At 42.6% G+C, this 18,945-nt stretch overlaps 1 protein-coding gene across 1 annotated transcript in view; it reads right to left on the bottom strand.

Moving 5' to 3' along the window:
• Positions 1-3,135: 3,135 nt before the first annotated feature.
• Positions 3,136-18,945, bottom strand: part of ache (acetylcholinesterase (Yt blood group)) — an 83,957-nt gene continuing 68,147 nt past the window's right edge. The window contains exons 2-9 of the mRNA XM_080486468.1: positions 17,801-18,323; positions 16,947-17,170; positions 16,597-16,857; positions 15,547-15,769; positions 14,913-15,158; positions 11,283-11,475; positions 8,344-8,513; positions 3,136-5,883 (exon numbers count right to left, since the gene is read on the bottom strand). Coding sequence (XP_080342594.1) covers positions 5,762-5,883; positions 8,344-8,513; positions 11,283-11,475; positions 14,913-15,158; positions 15,547-15,769; positions 16,597-16,857; positions 16,947-17,170; positions 17,801-18,230 — 1,869 coding nt within the window. The 5' untranslated portion in view covers positions 18,231-18,323 and the 3' untranslated portion in view covers positions 3,136-5,761. The remainder of the gene's footprint in view (positions 5,884-8,343; positions 8,514-11,282; positions 11,476-14,912; positions 15,159-15,546; positions 15,770-16,596; positions 16,858-16,946; positions 17,171-17,800; positions 18,324-18,945) is intronic.

Here is an 18,945-nt window from a genome sequence, read left to right as displayed (position 1 = left end):
GCGAGTGTCTGTCTGTGTCCCCAGATACTTTAAGCAGTCCTCCTGTTCAACCTGTTCTCCCTGGATAATCAGAGGTTTAGAAAGCTGAGGTGTAAATGCTGCTCTGTCCCTGCCCACACAGCATAGCTCCTTTGTCTTTTTGATATTTAGATCCAGTGATTTCCCCTGAAGGTTGTGGCCAGGTCATTGACTGCCAGTTGGTACTGGATGGAAGCCTCCATACTGTCCATGTGGGCCACCAGGGACAAGTCATCAGCATATTTAAAAAGACTCATTCCCTCATGCTGCAGGTGATGTCATTAGTGTAGGCAGATAACAAAATGGGTCGATAAAACACATCCTTGTTGGAGCCCTGTGTTTGAAACCAGTCTATTGGATTTAAAACCATTTAAAAATAACCAAACAACAACCGATTTTGTAAACATAATGGGGGGAGGGGCTGTAGCTCCCCCTAAAATAGCCATAGCACATCCAAGAAATATGATTTTTTAAAGTGATTATTTTAGGGTTTTTTTTGTGTGTGAACATTAGAATTTGTTGTGTGGTTGAGGAATAAATACACCACTAAAACATGTATTTATGTATTTATTTTGTCACTAAAAAGCAGTTTGAAAAAAAGAAAAAGTGACAAAATCTCTGAAGCCTTGGCTCGCAACCATAACAACCGACGTATGGTTTTATTATGACGTCTCATGGTGAGTGATGATTGTGGCTGTTTGGTGGTTGAGATGTGAATTGGGACTCCTTCTGGTTCTCTCCATGCAGTGCTTCTTAATGGCATTAGATCATTGAAGAGAAGAGTTTTCTTTCACTGGAGGTTTTGGTGACTGGCAGCAGGAGTTAGTGCCTTTGTGGTTGAGGCCAAAATGAAAACTTGCTGTGTGTTTTGCTTCCTGCTGCTGTTGAGGCTCCATCAGTGACATTCTGCTGTTAAAGTTTTCATTCAGTGGTGAGTTGAAGTGGCAGGCTGGTGAACCTTTCATCACTTTGGCTAAATATCTTGTGTGTCGTGTCACATAGTAATGTTTTAAATAGCAGAGCTCTACTGGATGTGAGCGACTATTAGGTTCACGGAGCATGTTGTTGGTGCTACAGTAGAAAATAAAGTCGAGATCCCTGAAAGATGAAAGATGGATCTTCCCCAGAGCACCAGCAGAAAAAAAGGAAGAATACTATGTACCTGTTGTTCCCTCGGACTCCAAATGTCATTTAATATTCTGGGGTTATGACTTCCAATAGCATCTTGCTCTTTTCCACTGATTCCCTGAAGGGAATCAAACTTCAAAAAGCAGACAAGCAGCATCCTGCTGGGACTCAGTCTTCCAACAAGCAGCTCAGCAGGGAACACTGATCTGTGAGAAGATCATCCAGATAAGTGTTCTGGCATATGAGGCATTCGTGTAGTTAATTCCCATGTGCATTTTACTATATATATCAACAATAAATACACAATAGAGTCGGCTCTAAATAGGCAGCTTCGCCTCTAGTTGGGGCTGTCTGTTCAACAAACATTTGAAGCACACTTCATTTGTCAGCCCTCCAGCCTCCATCTCCAAACTAATAGCGCCATCTGCTGGAGTAAAGACAGTGGTTCATAAGGGTTCATTTAGCCATCACGAACTAATGACAGCAGCTTCTATTGGTGTGTGACTTCGTGTGTGAATAGATGAATGTGATTCACTGTGTAAAGCGCTGTGGGGACTGCTCAGTGTCATGGACAAGGACTCTTCTGAGCTGTTGACATGAAAATGCAATATAGACATGGCTTTCTTTTCTGATGCATTTGAATGGAAATAAATTGAACTTAACTCACAACGCTGACCCCAACACCATCTAGGGCAGGGGTGGACATTCCTGGTCCTGGAGGGCCGCAGTCCTGCACAGTTTCATGTGTCCTCACATCAACACAGCTGACAGCAATTACTGGCTCATTATCAAGCTTTCTGCAGAGCCTCATCACAATAACTCAGGTGTGTTTGAGCTGGGAGACATGGAAAACATGCAGGACTGTGGCCCTCGAGGACCAGGAATGCCCACCCCTGATCTAGGGGCTTGTCTCACATGAGGTTTCAACTGTTTCGTTGTTGCTTCTTGTTCTCTCTTTTTTTTTTTTTAACCAGTAACATCCAGCTTATAGAGCATCTTCCTCCCACTAAATGATGCAACTTCAGCTAAACTGAGATTATAAAGCATAGTCATCTTCAGATTGTAAACATGCTTATTTCTTTTTCTGTCAGTCTGATTGAATTGCTTCTGCCTGGTGAGATTGTCCTATTGACACGAACACTAAAAGTGACCAGGTTTATTTGCAATACAAATATCCTCTCATTCGTACGGTGGAGGAATCCCTTGATGCTTGTGACATGGTTACATGATCCCATAACCGGCTTTAACAGCAAATATTGAACATGGTACGTTTGCTCATTGAGTTTCTTTTGAAACTAAATAAACCCAATACTTGTTTTGAGTTTGATCACGAAAAGAATGTGGACCACTGAGAGAATGGACCTGTGACCAAACATGGTCAATGGGAGCGGTCCTTTCCATTAAAGGTCAATTAACCACAAATATCAACAGGAATTATTCCTTAAATATTACGTAGCCAAGTTCTCACATGTATGCTTTTGTACAGCTTTTTGCAGCTCTTTACGTTAACTTATTGGCTCCTTTGAACCTCTGGGAGAGAAGACAAAATCATTGTGGCCCAACCTTGACTTTAACTGCAGTACCATGTTGGATATTTTCCATATAAACTTTAAAGTATATTAAAAAAAAAACACAAAATAAGACAGTATATGCAATAATAAATGTTATGCATTAATTTTGTACCTCTATTAACCAAATCAGTCATAGTTTACTGCTGAGTATTGTCAATGAAGCACTGAATGTGGCTGGGGGTACTTTGTGTCTGAAGTCTAATTAGTGTTGAAATGTTTGAAATGCAGGACCACACCATTGCTCTGAACAAAGTGTGACATAAAATATCAGATGGGCAAAAAATATATCTAATGCTAGAAAAAGAATTTTCTAAGATTCTAACATAAAGTGGACAAGTGCTTCAATTCTGAAAAGAATCCTTAGAATAAATCCTGAAATTCAAAAATATTCTAATCAGTGACAAATGAAAACGACTGATGTACATATTTATTACAAAAACAAAGTAAAAACTGCAGTAATAAGTAATATTTTAAAAAGTAGATGAAAATTTAAATACATGCAAAAAAATTTAACAAAACTGCTTGAAGTTCTTTCAAAAAGAAAAAGAGTAATCACGAAGCAGAAAATGCAAAAAGGAAAAAAAAGAATGTTCGGATAATGAAAATGAACATTTTATATATTTTTCAAGACTTAAAATTTGTTCCCAAATAAACCATGAGTTACACTATTATAACTTAAAGTATCTTGCCCCTCTATATTGTCAATAACTAGTAAATAACTAAGTTCTGTGATCTTGTGTGTTTTGTGAGGCCTCCTTCAGCCTTTATTCAAACCAGAGTGATGAAGCACTGCAGGAGGACAGAAGCAGCAGGGTCTTTATTTCTGTTGCTATAGCTCAACCAAGTCAGCTTTCATGATACACAGAGACATACTGGGAAGCTACAGAAGCCTTCAACACGTACAGCATTAGTGACAGAACAAACAACGATGAGGCAGAGGAAACAAACTTAAGTCAAACAGACAAGAAAAAAAGAAAAACTGCTTTATGGCACTCCTTTTTTGTTTCTACTCAGAATAATATTGCTTTTAAAACACAGCCTCTTTCCATCATCATTGCTGTTTTATCATGTTATAGTTTCACTGCATTTAAATATCAAATATATTCCTTCATGGATGTATTTATTGCTAACATCAAACATACCAAGCATTAGAGTTATATTATGTACTTTGATAATAGTTTTGTTGAAAAGTACAAATATTTACAGAAAATAACAGTCTGAGTTTCGGGGCTATGATGAGGGAAGCAGGACATGCACAAGGGTCTGATGAGAGGGATCGTGTCTTCCATTAGATAGGAGGACCTGGAGGAGCTGCCACTCATACAGCCTTTCACACATGCATCTCTCACTGTTGTCTTTATTCTTCTTTTTAGAGCCACAGACAGGAGCTTCACATGCCAACAGAGACATAGCAGGGTGGAAAGGAGGAACATTCACCCCACCACCATCCCCACTCAAACACAGACAGGAGGACCACCACCAACTTAAAATCATCTGGAGCCACAGAAACATGTTCAAATGAAGTTAAAATAGGACATACAGTTTGAATGTCCTTTGTGAAAATATTCACATTCATTGCATTTTTAACCAACATCAATTATCAACAAGCAAAACATTTCTAAAATCCAATGTGCTTCTATTCAGAATGTGAATAAAAGTCGGACAGACATGTTTGCAGCCTTTGGCAGCCTTTAAGAATATTTTAAAAACCTTTCCATTTTGCCTCCACTCATGTTGATAGTATCATGTCAGTTTGCTTTGCTGTCAGAGCAAACTGAAATGTTACTTTAAAAAGGTGCGCTGTGATTAAATCACAAACCAACCAGATGTATGATATTTTAAACCTCACAGTAAACCATATGAACCACAATACATAATGAGTTGGATTTCTATTCGGTTGTGTCAGTGCTGTGGTTTTTTGTTGTTTATAAATTTAGTGAAAGTGAAGCCATCAAACCAAATAGAGTCCGAGTGAGCGATGATGGCTTTTGTCCTGGGACCTCTGAGCTCAGGTGATCTGAAACATCATCTCAGAGGCACTAAACTAAAGTTTGTACAGAAGAACGTATGCTTGGAGGAAACCGCCTTCGACTTCAGGAGCGTGGATCAGTGAAATAGTGCACAGGAAGAGGAAACCAGAAAATACCAGATGAGCTTTTCTTCCTTTGTCCCATCATACGCATCTATACACACACTTTTCTGTGGTTATGCAAGAGTGCACTATTCTGTCTCTTCATCTTTACATCACATCTCCTCCTCCTCCTGCTGCTGCTCTCTACCTTTTCACCTCCATTTCCCACCCATCCATCCTTCTTTCCATGATGTCCTGCTGGAGGCTGAGCCAGCGCTCTGTCACATTATCCTGCTGCTGAGTGAATTACTCTGCCTCCATTAGACTAATAAGAAAGCACGAGGAAGGACAGAGCCGGGGGTGGGGGTGGGGACAGAGAGAGAAGAGCGAGAGAGGAGGAAGATAAGAAAGGCGGTAAAAGTTCGATGAGTCGGAAAGAAGAAGAGACAAATACGGGAAAGGAGCGAAGGCGAAGGAAAGCGGTCTGACATGGGGGGAGGGAAGGGGTGGCAGAGAGGAGATGAAGATTAAAGCAGAGGAAGAAGATGGAGGAGTGAGGAAAGAAAGGAGGATGGGCTGGGACCGCCAGGCAGACATCCACGAATGGACACGAATACATGCAGGGCGGAAAGATGAAAAAATATAAAGAACACACACACAGAAACACATCTATCAAGTACACAGCAGCTGCACATGACAGTGAGTGAAACACGCACACACGAGGTAATAACACATCCACCATATTCATGACAAGTTCCCTCCATAGCCCTCAATGTCCACCACGCACGCACGCGCGCACGCACGCACGCACGCACCCTTCAGGAGAACAGGAGAAGGACACATCAATAAATAATATAAATAACATAAATAAACAATGTGTGTTGAAAGTGGATGAAGACTGAGGGACTATGGAGGGACAGGGCTCGTCCTCTCTGCCGGCTCCCACCGTTGGCATGCCAATGCGACCGGCGGCTCAGAGCTCAGTGCAGCGCTCCTGCTTGCTGTAGTGGTCAAACTGACTCTTCCAGTGCATCATGTAGGAGGACCAGCGGTGGAACTCCACCTTCCACTGACGCTCGGCCTCATCGATGTTGTCTGTTTAACAGCAAGCACAGCAGAGATGCTCCGGTTATATGAACAGGTGATGACAGTCATTAATGTGGACAGTTCAGTAATTTGTGCAGTTTTTATGCTGATGACACCAGCAAATGTTAGCATGAACACAATCCTGCAGCCGTTTATTTAGACGAAGACAAAATCCCAAAGTTTTGCCTCAGTTTTAGTGCAAAACAAAACATGTCCATTCTGAAAATGTTCCCATTTATTGCAGTAAAATCAGGTGAAATGTTACAGATACCACAGTATTTCTCCACAGAGTGATGGGAGAGAAGTCTGCTGCAGCCTTTATCATGTTTTCACACATTTAGCTGCATAGTTTGGATTTAATATTAAAGATATTTCTACAAAGGACAGGACAGCTCACTATCAATGCTGCATCACTGATTTCTGGGCTACAGGCCTTGTTGCCCTCTGCAGTTCGGGTCTGTGGTCTCAGACTAGTCTTATTGAAATCTGTAGTTACACATTTCCCCAGTCATCAATCCTGATCAATCTGGGCTGGAGTGAACTCTCCAGGGAGCCAGAAATGTCCTTATATTTGACATCCCCACTACAGAGAGGCATGTTGCTGAATATTTTAGAAGTTGAATTGTGTTTGCTATAGTCAGATCTTTGTATGTACGTGTGTCCAGGCAGTGGGGATGTTTTTGGGGACTAAATTCTCCACCAACTAATCAAAGAATTAACATTAGTCCACCAATCCCCCTCAAAAAGGAAAACACAAAAAACATATTAAATTTACCTGAATTTAATATCAGTTATTTTAAACATTTTCCCTTGAATTTTAAAGTGTGCATTCAGATCCATTTTAAGATTTTAATCAGAACACTTATCAACTCCGTCAGATTTTACAGTCTGCTGAAGTTGGGAGCCCTTTGCAGTAATCCGAAGGTTAGCATTTAGCATTTAGCTTTACTGTAGGATACATCCTCAGACTCAACATATTCCAAAAACTTACTGAAGCCATTAAAGCTTCATTGACCTGAATATCTGCACATATCTTAGACAAACTAAGAGCAGTGGCATCATTATCGATAAGTAACTGTTGTTGATTTCATCACACAAAAAATTGATTACGCTACAGCCATTCTCAGTCTCCAACTCCAGCTGTCACTTTTACTTCTGCTCATCTGCCACTATAATGTATTTCTATGTAAGCGCATTATACTGCACATACTTGGTGCACTTGTAAGACGTGCAAATGCATGAGTGCTGGTCGGAACATGATGATAAAAGGTCTGATTCTCTCCTCACAAGCTTTCTATTAGTTCACAAACAGATTTTTTATCAACCTCCTTTTCTCAGAGTGGGTGGACAGTGTTTCCACAATCTGTAGGTGATTATCAGTCATAGCATATACCAACTTTATTTATAAAGCACTTTCAAACAACCACAGTGGAACAGAATGCTTTACAAGATAATGTTATGCTGTCTGTTTCCTAAAATATATATTTTGTAAGTCTATCAGCTCCTCTATCCTGTCTACTGCAGAGGTGTCCAACATGTGGCCTGCAGGCCAGAACCAGCCACTGGAGATTGAGCTGGTTCAGAGTGGAGGTGAGAATGCAATGTGGAAACTCAAGAGTTGAATTATAGATTGTTGACAGGCGAGAGATCTGAAATGCAGTGGGGAAAGCTTGTGACTTTAATGCTAGCTATGTCCAGCTCTTCATCCTCTCTGACTTAACTGGTTCATAGGAGCTCAGTTCTTGGTTTCACGCCTCCTGCCTCACCATACTGGACTCTGTGGCTCCATCAAAAACTAGGTAGCCTAAAGCCAGATCTGAACCCTGTTTCAAGAAAAGAACTCGGGCAGCCAGACGGGGGTGCTGAAGGTCTGAGCGCAGGTGGACGAAGGACAAGCTGCATGTTTCACTCCAATTTTCAAAGGTCTGCCGGCGTCAATATCAGAACACAGTAAAAGACGTTCCTCAACATGGTTGGAGCACCCAGTCAGCCCTGGTGCATGCGCGCGTGTGTGTGTGTGAGTGCGTGCATGCGTGTGTGTAGCTGTTAAATAGGAATGCCACATGCACTGTTGTTACTATTACAACAACACATCATCAGTAGGGTAAAACTAACCTGTCTCACGACAGTCTGAGCACAGCTCACGTTCCCTATTAGTGGGTGAACAATCCAACGCTGATCTACTGTGTCAGGTTTAGTGTTTTGTTGCCACATTTACATAAAATGGGTTCATGTTGTTACAAGCCTTCACTGACATCATGTGCAGATGCAAAAGTGAGTGCGTTGATTTTCCTCTAATCCAAGGATTGATGGTTTGACCCGAGCAAAGCCTTTGCGAACACCTTGCACGGCACTGCAGTGGTGTGAATGCGACTGGTCGTAGGAATGTGGAGCGTAAAATAAATTAATGTAGATGTTACAGTATTGTGGTAAACAAACATGTACTCCAGCAGAGGCAGTGCTATTTACCAGTGATGTTGAGGAGGCGGGGCAAGAAGCGGTTCCAGAAAGCACACATCTGGTTCCGCAGACCTCTGTGGATCTTCAGCGGTTCAGTGTTGAGTCCGACGTGCTTCTGTTCACTGAGTGTGAACTGAGGCCAGCGCTTCCCTCGATCCCCCAGCCCTTCGTTTGGATTACTGAGAGGCAGCAGGAGGAGGAGGCGGAAGCAGGAGAAGAGACAGATGGAACAGAAAAAGATATCGTATGTTCATCTGCAGATGAAGAGAGAATATTCAAAGAAAGGACTGTAGTAGAAATTAGATTAATCAAGTTATATCAGGCAAAAATACCATGTCTTTTTGAAATGTGTCAGAATTCTACACTGTGAAAAAGTTCTAGAACATGTCAATGTTCCAGAACGAGTCAGATGGTTAGGCCCTGGGTAAAACACATCCCACACATCAAGCTCTGTATTGGTTTATCTGGAATATCTTGAATCCCAGATTCCAGTTGTTCTGAGGTCCTTTTTCAAAGTACAGCTGTTTGGTTTGGTGATCAACTACATCGTGGAACTTTTCCTTACATTAGACATTATATTTATATCAAAAAGGCTCAATTGAAAACTATGTTAGAATTTATAATGTGTTATGGTAATTTTCAAGTTTTCTTATTGGCTATTAAATTTGTGTTGTATTTGGCGATATACAAATATCATCGAATGAATTGTTGATTTCATGAGAGTAGCGGGTTGCTTGCATGCTACCTTCCCATATTACATCATAGAGTTATACTGACACTGGCAGTGAGCACACAGCAGAACATATTTATCACAGGGCTTTTTCACAGATGCACATAAAAACTTCTCTGACTGGCAATAAATATAGTAGATACTACAAAAAAAACAACTGATGCTCTGTTCTGCTGCTCTTCTTTGGTGCTGGATCACTGCAGTAAGATGGAAACAATTTCAATAAACCTTGGTGGGGCTTTGTGTTAAATGTCTTAATAAACTGACTTTAATTACCACTGAAATGCTGACACACAGATTTTAGCCCACACCAGACCCTGCACTCAGTAGTAAAATGTGAAACGCCGCCACACCGTCTCTGCTATGAGAGAGAAATGAGTTTAATAAATGAGCCCCATAAAAGCCTGACTTCAGCAGGAACTGCAGCAGGATCATCAGTCACCCACTAAAAGGAAAAAGACACAAGGCCTGTCCAAAATAATTACACTAAAAGCCTTACCTACCTTCTGAGATGTAGACAATTTATAATCAATGTTTCAATTTGAAAGGGTGATATATAGATATGTGTCTAATAACGGAAAAATGTATTAGATCAACACAAAATGCTGTCAGGATGTAAATGACTGGGTTTCGAAAAGGTCTCCGGATGGCTGAACTCAATGCTTCACTTTGTGGTAGCAGGTAGTGCAGTAGGCGCTACTTCAGGGAGTGTCCGCCCTGCCTATGCGAGACCCAGGCTCAGCTGGCTCCGGCTGTCAGCACCCGGTTAGGGCCCCCACTCAGGGATACGAGTGCCATTGCCTTGTGGCTTACCATTACTTGGGAAAGGCTAAGGGAGTGAACCCTGACAGAAAATCAGGAGTGGAGCCCCTAAGGCGGTTGGTGGAACACTGTAACACTTTCCGGCAACTCCTGCAGCTGCGCTGACACTAACGGTATCGGCTCGTCATTTCGTTGGATTCTGCCCGCAAGGTCGAGAGGGGGATTCTGACATCTGGGCACCCCAGGATCTCCATAACCTTTGCCCAGGTCTGCACCCTGGAGAGGTCACTACTAATCCACGGCGCAACTACCATAGTCTTCCGAGACTGATGGATGCCAATCTAACCTAATGTTCACTTTGTTTCTTTACAATCTTCAGAACCTCAGAAACAGAGCCTTTAAAAAGAGTTGAGTTTCTTTGTATGACTCCAATTTATGGTTTTACAAATGGAAAGAGTGAGGTGAGCAGCCTGGCCAGGTGGCGCATCCTCAACAATCTCTCGCTGAACACTGAGCAGACAAAGGAGATTGTTGTAGACCCAGCCTGCTCCTCCTAACATCAACGGTGCGGCTGTGGAGAGTGAGCAGCACCAAATCCCTGGGTGAGCACATCACAGAAGAGCTCTCCTGGACCATCAACACCACATCACTGGCCAAGAAAACAAAAAAAGGTCTCTGCTTCCTGTGCAAGTTGAAAAGAGCCAGAGCCCCGCCCCCACCATGTCCACCTTATAGAGGGGCACTATGGAGAGCGTCCTGTCCAGCTGCATCACTGTGTGGTCCGGCTCCTGCACCGCCTCCTGGAGTAGGACCCTCCAGCGCATCGTGAGAGCAGCCTAGAAGATTGTTGGTGTCTCTCTCCTCTCCCTCCGGGACATCTACTCCACCCGCCTCACATGCACAGCCATCAGCATTGTGGGCGACCCCACCCACCCGTCACACACCTCCTTTAGCCTGCTGCCATCAGGGAGGAGACTGCGGAGTCTGAGAGCCAGGATCAGCAGGCTGAAGAACAGCTTCATTACTAGGCTGCCAGGAAGCTGAACTCTGTACCAGCTATGCCCTCCCTCCACCTCTGGTCACTGAACTGGACTGAAAAATGACACAAGGACTTTGAGCCATTTTACACCATGCGTAAGCTCCTCGGCTGTGCTGATAACTGCTCTATGTTTGACTTCTCTGTTGTGTCATTTTCCCTGTTAAGTCTACTTTAATTTTTACTTTTTTCTCCTCCTAAATTATTACTTTCTAACCTATACATTTTTAGCTTTTTTTTTTTTTTAGCCTGTATATTTTAGTGTGTGGAATTTCTATTTTTAAAATGTCGTGTGAGAGGGAAATGTCATTTCACTTCTCTATATGTGAAAATGTGAAATAGAACTGACAAATAATTCAACTCTGAACTTTGAAATATGATCAAAACAGACCATTGATCTCCAATCTGTGAAGCCTTTACCCAGTCCGTGCAAAGTTGGCCCAATATCTCATCATGCGTCGGCTCAGTTTCTCCTCTTCTATGGTGTAGTTGAGTCTCTTCTCCAGCGGTAAGCCGAAGACAAACTCAATCTCGTAGCCATGGATCACACCCATCCACTCTGGCCAGGCTATGTTGGTTGCTCGGTGGTCAAACAGGTAGAGGTACACTCCTCCTTCAAAAGCAAAACAGAGAAAATGTAGGGGAGGGCCCAGTGAAGAAATATTAGAGAAATGTGTTAATGACTAGCAGATTGTTCTTCGGGTTGATGACACATTATTACACAAATAACTATGTTTTCTTTCAGACTTACAGTGAATCACTGAATGACATGCTGTATGTGTATGATGTGTAGTTTGCAATAGAGTTAAACTTTGCATCAAATAGTTTTTGTCATTTCACCTACACCAAACAACAAAATCACACTTTTTATATTATGCACTTTTAACAACACCACAACCTCCATAATGGTTTATAAACACAATTACTGACAAAACCAACAACAACAAGAATTAAGATTCAACCCTGCGAAATTGGTGTGGTTCGTTTCATTTGTCACTCAGTAAATATTGGACACACATGTCTCCAAAAAAGGTCCCATGATGGCACAGATACATACACAAAAATGATTCATATAAAAGCAATTTATATTTCAGCCAATGTAATTCTCATTTCACTGGAATTGAACATGTTCTTTAAAATTGTGCTTGCTCATCCAGTCTCGTGGACGGCCAATCCAGAAGTTGAAGGTCAACCTTAGTTGAACATATATTAGTTATATATCAGAGTTTCCTCTACATTCATTTAGTAGTGATGGGCTGCCATTCCTAAATCCTCGCCACTCTCCATCCGATTTCTCTCTCTCTTTTTTTTTCTTTTCTTTAATTGACACAAATACAGCACCTTTGCAAGTCTGCACCTTCACAGCAGAGACCTTCACAGCAGAGTCCTTCACTGGGTCGGAAACTTGCCTCTCCTTGTGATCACGTCCTCCGATAGGGGGTCGGGGTGCTCGGTGGAACAGACTGAACACAGGCAGTATTTTGGCTGCTAAAGCCAGTTTAAGTAGCAGCAGGTCTATTTCAGTTCACTGTTTACAGCCGCGAGCCATCCAACTGTCATCTGGACAGGCAATTTTCAAAAAAGACGTTCCAAAAAATAGTGCACGGCTTGCTCAAAGCCATCGAAAATATGTACACGGTAGAACCTCGGACAAGGGGACCCAGTAAGAGCTGACACATCGTAGTGTGCGGAGACGTTTTAACTGTTAACGTACCTTAATGAGCGGACAGCCTCTCCTGCAGCAAGTTGCTGCTGTGAAGTTTACTTCAGTCAAACATAAGGCCCGTGGGCCAAAACGGTCTGTCAAAGGCTCCAATCCGACCCCACAAACACCAACCTTTCACTATATTATGCAGCAGAATGTTTCATTGAAATTGACTATGTTGAGATTGTAGTTATGTCCAGTAGTAATTGTGTGATCTTGCAAAGTGATAGACAGTTTCAGCACGTACACTGTGTACCACAACCAAGCAAAACTTTGAAGTGTAGTTTTAAAGGTTATTATAGCAATATTTTACCAGTCCAGCCACTCAAGGTGAAACTGGACTGTATGTGGCCCTTGAACTCAAATTTTATTTTGTATACCTCTTTGTATATATTATATTCATGTATATATATTGTAAACAACTTTATATTTGTTCAGTTATGTGCCTTTAAATAAGTATGTTTCTTCCATAGCATATTTGGTGTTTGGTTCATTCGATATCAACTGGTCCGAACGTTTATCACATGTCAAAATGTAGTATTTAGTTATCAACAATGCATTAGAATGCACCATTTAAGGTCTAGTTTTTCATAAATTTCTGGGTGTTGGAGGAGCTAAAGGTTTTTTTTTTGCTCTATTTATTTATTCTTAATTTACATTTACTTGTTATGTTATTGTTGGGCCCATGATCCCATTGTTCACCCCCTCTTTTTCTCAAACAAAGGAAAAGCTGGTGACGGCATGGTAGAAAACGCCATTGGTCACATGACCACCACCAAGGGGGCCCCTCAGACCCCCCCTGGAAGCTGCACCCCTGCACCTCACCGCCAGGGGGCTCCACCAACTCCGCCACACCCAGAGGAGGACGCTGATCTCTGAACCTGAGACCGATGTAGGGAAATCGGTTAAGACGTGGCCTGGTGCCGCCGGGTGCCACACAACGCGCAAGTATAAAATCCAGCCCCGCGATTTAGCAACCAAACTGCTATATTGTGCTGCTGGATACCTACGTACAGTCATCAGAGTTTTAACTGCATGTTCCGACATCCAGTTAAAACTCAAGCGTTCGGAACCAGGCCAACAAAGCCGTCCGGTTGTCACATGACCTCAGAAAGCGTCTTCCTGTCGCCACGGAAAGTGGGCTTTGCGTCGGTGCAACCATTTTGGATGAGTATCCCAACTCATCCATCACCCGGTGGACGTTACACACACACACACACACACACACACACACACACACACACACACACACACACACACACACACACACACACACACACACACACACACACACACACACACACACACACACACACACACACACACACACACACACACACACACACACACACACACACTTTGTACATAGTGTTTGCTCTTTAGTAGATTAGATCTCCGTGTCAGATGACATTAGATACTTAAATGTGTTGATTTATAGAATGATTTATGAATTATTTATGAATTAACACATTTTTGTTAATAAACGCCTTTCAGCTGAATTGACGATTCCTGGTGATTATTGTGTATTTATTTTTGACACTCACTGATTTGTGATCTCACGCCTTCCCTTTTATTTAAGATTTTTATATTTCACACAGAAATATTAACTAAACTTAAATAACATTTTTCAAACAAGACCGTAATTTTGGATTATCTCTGGTAACGCCCCTTTTATTATTTATGAATAAATAATGAATTCATTCAAATTAATAATTTTTCATTAATAATTTCATAATTTATTAACTTTAAGTAATCAAGCAATTACTTTTGGAGTTGTTAATATGTAAATTACAGTTACTTCCATTAATAATTAAAATTTTACATAAAATGACTTCCAGGTATTTATTAATTTCAGTAATCTATTACTGAAAGTAATTTAATGCTAATAACCAACCATAATTCCCACCATTATGATTAAGTAATATGACAAGCACTGGTTTCTGCCCAAATGCTTCAAGTACCCCCCCACATGAGTAATGTGATGGTGACATGACAAACACTTTACTACGTGATGTTTCTGCTTTAGGATTTATTCTTTCAAATACAAGTGCTCCCTCTCTCTTCTCTGACACAGTTTTAAACAGACGCTAAATAGTGTTTGACTTGATTTTTGATCTTCAAACTTTTGTTGTTTCCATGTTTCATGTTTAAATAATGACGTGAAATCTGATCTGTCGTCAAAACAATCTAGTGCAGCAGTCTTTTGTGCTATGTATATTGCAATGACGGTACATTTACCATGAATTGCGCTCACTTATTTAAAATTATCAATGGTTCTTGAAGCTCCTCCCTCCTGGTTTTAACTCAGGGATCCTGCACACACACACGCACACACGCACACACACCTTGTGAGTTCCCTCCACTGTTCATCATGCCAAAGTTGGCTCCCCCGACATTGGCCTTGAGGGCGCTGTGTTGAGCGTAGGAGCGAGCAAAGTGGGCCAGCGGGCAGATAACATTGTGATCGCCCACAATGTCGTCCATGGCATCCCGGTTCTTCAGGCCATTGTTCTCGTCCATCCAGTCGGTGTACTGCAGCACCACTGCCTCCAGGCCAATGTCATTGGCATGTGGGACGCTCAGCTTCACACCTGGGAGAGGGAAATGGAAAGTTTCTATAGTGGTACTGTGAGGTGTCCAAGAATTTCACTTAAACAAGATTTCTGAGTATTGTGATGTTTTCTTTCTACAATTAAGAAGCTCAGTTTGCATCAAATGTTTCATGTTGTTGTTGTGTTGAATAGGTCAGAAACAAATACACTATCTATGGCTCATTAACCTAAGAACATGCACCATCACATACACTATGTGGAGATGCTACAGAGCAAACAGCTGTGCTCCTGTTCCTTGACAAATGAGCTCTTCTTTTCCTTCATGACACAATAGCACAGATTCCCCTCCACTTTTCTTCATGTATATTCCTGTCTGGCATAACTCTACAACACGCTTTGTGTCACTGCTGCGCTGTGTGTTATTTGCCTTCGAGGAAGTCCTCTCTGGAGATGAGGCTCTCGTTGTCTTTGCTGAAGCCGGGTGCTCCATACAGCAGGAAGTAGGAGCCTTCATCCTGGTTGACCCCGAGGAGGACCTGAGTGTCCTTGAAGTTTCCCGAGTTGAGCATGGCTTCAGGAGTGTCGGGTAGAACCTCGCCGTCCACCACAGGCACGAAAGAGAACCGGAACAGAGCCGACCATGGCAGAACCTGCCCCAGACACAATGACACACCCAGAGGAACACCAGGTCCATCACACAGAGAAGACCACATGATGCCGCACAGCCAGGACGGACCTTAACTTTGAACACATGCTTAGTTCCAATCGTACTGTAGAAATCTACTGTACACTGATTTCTGGCTGAAATAAATAAAATATTTTTTGAGCAAACCAATTTTAGTTCTGCCAGACTTCCTTGTGACAACTGTTCACTTGGACCAGAAGAGTTCAAGTCATTTCAGCTCAGGAGACACATACAGGCCAGTTTGGTCTTTGAGTCAGAGCAGTGAAATGAAAGCATAATGATCTCTAAATAACATTTCCAACCTTTCAGCTTTGGCTTACTGCCAAGAAGAAAAAGTACACCATGTCAACTGGATTGTTTTGTCACCAAACCGAAAGAAATTGCTGAAATTTCCAAATGAAATTAAAAATTGCTATTATACTTATTGGTCCAAAAAACATCTCCATTTGTGACCAGGATGATTTCTTATATTTTCTTGCAACTTAAAATGCAACACATTTTTTCAATCAGTTGTTAGTTTGTCTGCCTGGATACTGAGTTAGAGCCTCTGTAGCTCCTGGGGGGGTTTCAGCTCTAGGCCAGCAGGCTCCACCTCAATTATTTAAAATTTGAAACAGTTAAAACTCTTCAGTTGTTATTTCAGTGTTTCTTGCCACACACCTTCAGAGGTCTCGTGCTCTAACAGGCCAGGGTTGCAGAAAGGAGGTCACAATGTTGCCTTCCTTTCGCGTTTTCTGAAAACGTGGCTAAAGAGTCTCACGATCAAGCAGACCTGGGACTGAACCTGGTTACCTGCCACTCCTGGTCGATGAGCTCTTGGGGAGTTTTTCCCCGCAGACAGTCCACCAGCTCAGTGTCGTTGCCTCCGTTGCAACCCACCAGCTTCCCCAGCAGAGTGGCGCGTCTCCGAGCTTCGGCAGGGCTGACCGAGGCCCAGGGGCAGTTGGGGACCCCGCTCTGTAGGATGGCCCGGGTGAAGGTAGGACGACTGTCTGGAGACAAGAGGTGGTATCCTACTGAGGCTCCCCCAGCACTCTCACCGAAGATGGTGACCTGATGACGGATTAAACAGAAACAAAAGCAGCTCACTCTCCAGCAGCCAAGAGGTGGGATGTCTAACACAGTGAGAAGAAAAAGAAAACCTGCTTGGGGTTTCCTCCAAAGAAGTGAATGTTGTCTTGCACCCACTGCAGGGCCATCCTCTGATCCAGCAAACCCACGTTACCAGGAGCCTCCGAGGAGCCGTGCAGAGCCAGGAAACCAAATGCCCCGATACGATAGTTCATGGAAACCACGATGACCGTTTCACTGTGAGCCAGGTAACGACCATCGTACACATCCAGAGAGGAAGAGCCACTGTAGAAGCCTGGAAATGTAACCAAAAGTACAGTATTGACCTAAGGATGAGGACAAAGCTGGAGTAAAGAGAGGAAAGCTTTATAAGAGAATATATAAAGCAGAAGAGATATTCTGGAACGGTCTAAAAAGATCAGTTAGAACTCCTAAAATGGTTAAAGTTAGTGAGATTAAAGCAAGTCTTTGCGTTACACATATCTTCAGTCTTCCAATCAAGCATCCAGCCTATTTAGGAGAAAAGCAGTCATTCTGTTGTTTGGCACCACACTGAAAACATAAAGAAGATGCCCATTAATTCAGTAATAATTTGAATTTATCAAAGGGAAATATTACCTTTTCTTTTTAAAGAAGGGGTAAAAGTAATTCTCTTAATTAGTGCCTAGCTACATCGAGCCATAATAAAATTTAATAGCTATTTAAATTGTGATGTTTTTAAATTTTACAGAGGTTTTATTGAAAATAACAGACTCATAAAGACGGTCTCCTTTGTGGTATTTCACGTTGTGAATTCACCATTTAAATGCCATTTCTCCACATCCGTTTAACAAATGGTTGATTGTTTTAACAAAACGAACTACAAAGCTTCTATTTAAATTAATCTGTCTCTGATGTGTGGTTGCAGTTATGATAAAAGACGTACCTCCACCGTAGATCCATACCATTACAGTGAGGTTGTGAGGTCTGGGCGAAGAGGGTACCCACACATTGAGGTACAGGCAGTCTTCACTCATCTCTCTGTTGGGGTTCCACATCTCGCTGCCTGGGAAGCCGGGGAACAACGTGTCCACTAACTGGTAGCAGGCGTTGGGGTAGGCGCTGGCTTCATACACCCCCGTCCACGGACGCTTGGGCTCAGCAGGACGGAAACGCCGATTCCCCATCGGCGGCTCACCAAAAGGGATACCAAGAAAGGCAGAGACGTAGCTCCGGTCTGGCACCGGCATGCGGATGCCTCGGACCCGGCCATTACGTGTCTGGACAACCAGGTCTCCATCCGCCTGGGAAAAGCAGGAGGGGAGCATAGACAGGAGGCAGTATGAGGAGAGGAGGAGGAGGAAAGAGGACTGCATGGTGGAGGTAAAGATGCTCCGTGCAGCTGAAGCTGTAGTCTTGACTCCCTCTCAGATGGGTGATGCCAGAGTCGACTCTGCCTCTCTTTAGGTCTGCAGAAACACAGAGACAGAGTAATGTAATTACACCACAGCAGTGATAGAGAACAGACTGAAAGAGGGAGGGAAGAATGACACAGGGGAATAAACAAGAAGACAGAGGAAACCACTGCAGAGTCACAACATCACTTGGAATCAGAGATTTTATATATTCATACGTAGTGTTTCCTTTAATCTCCCAGCAGCTCCCCACACACACCATGAAGGTCAGGGTCATTTTTGTCCATGCAGCCCGAGATCATCACAGAGGTCATAAAAAGATATTTCACTTCTGAACAGAGGTGACCAAACTATGGCCCACTGACCATTTTCAGCCCATTAACTAGTTTTAAAGTGTATTGCCAGAAATCCAGTATTGGTCCTGAATTTCGGTCGAAAAGTGCCTCTAGTGAGCTCTACTGATAAGAGGCTGTTTCTGTGTCTGTACAATGAGCTGTGTCTGTCCACACCGACTCCACACCACTCTCTGGAAGAAGATCAGTGTTGCCAAATTCCAAACCATGATGAAGTCATGAATGTCTATGTCTCTGAATTGCCTGTATGAGCACTCATACATACTAAAAAAGCGGAGCAAGCAAGTGAGGGAGATGACAAATTTTCTTCACCTCTGGGGCTT

Source organism: Lipophrys pholis, assembly GCF_963383615.2.
Source record: "Lipophrys pholis genome assembly, chromosome: 18".
NCBI lineage: Eukaryota > Metazoa > Chordata > Actinopteri > Blenniiformes > Blenniidae > Lipophrys > Lipophrys pholis.
Note: the sequence above shows the minus strand (reverse complement) of the source record. Positions and strands in the feature narration are given on the sequence as shown.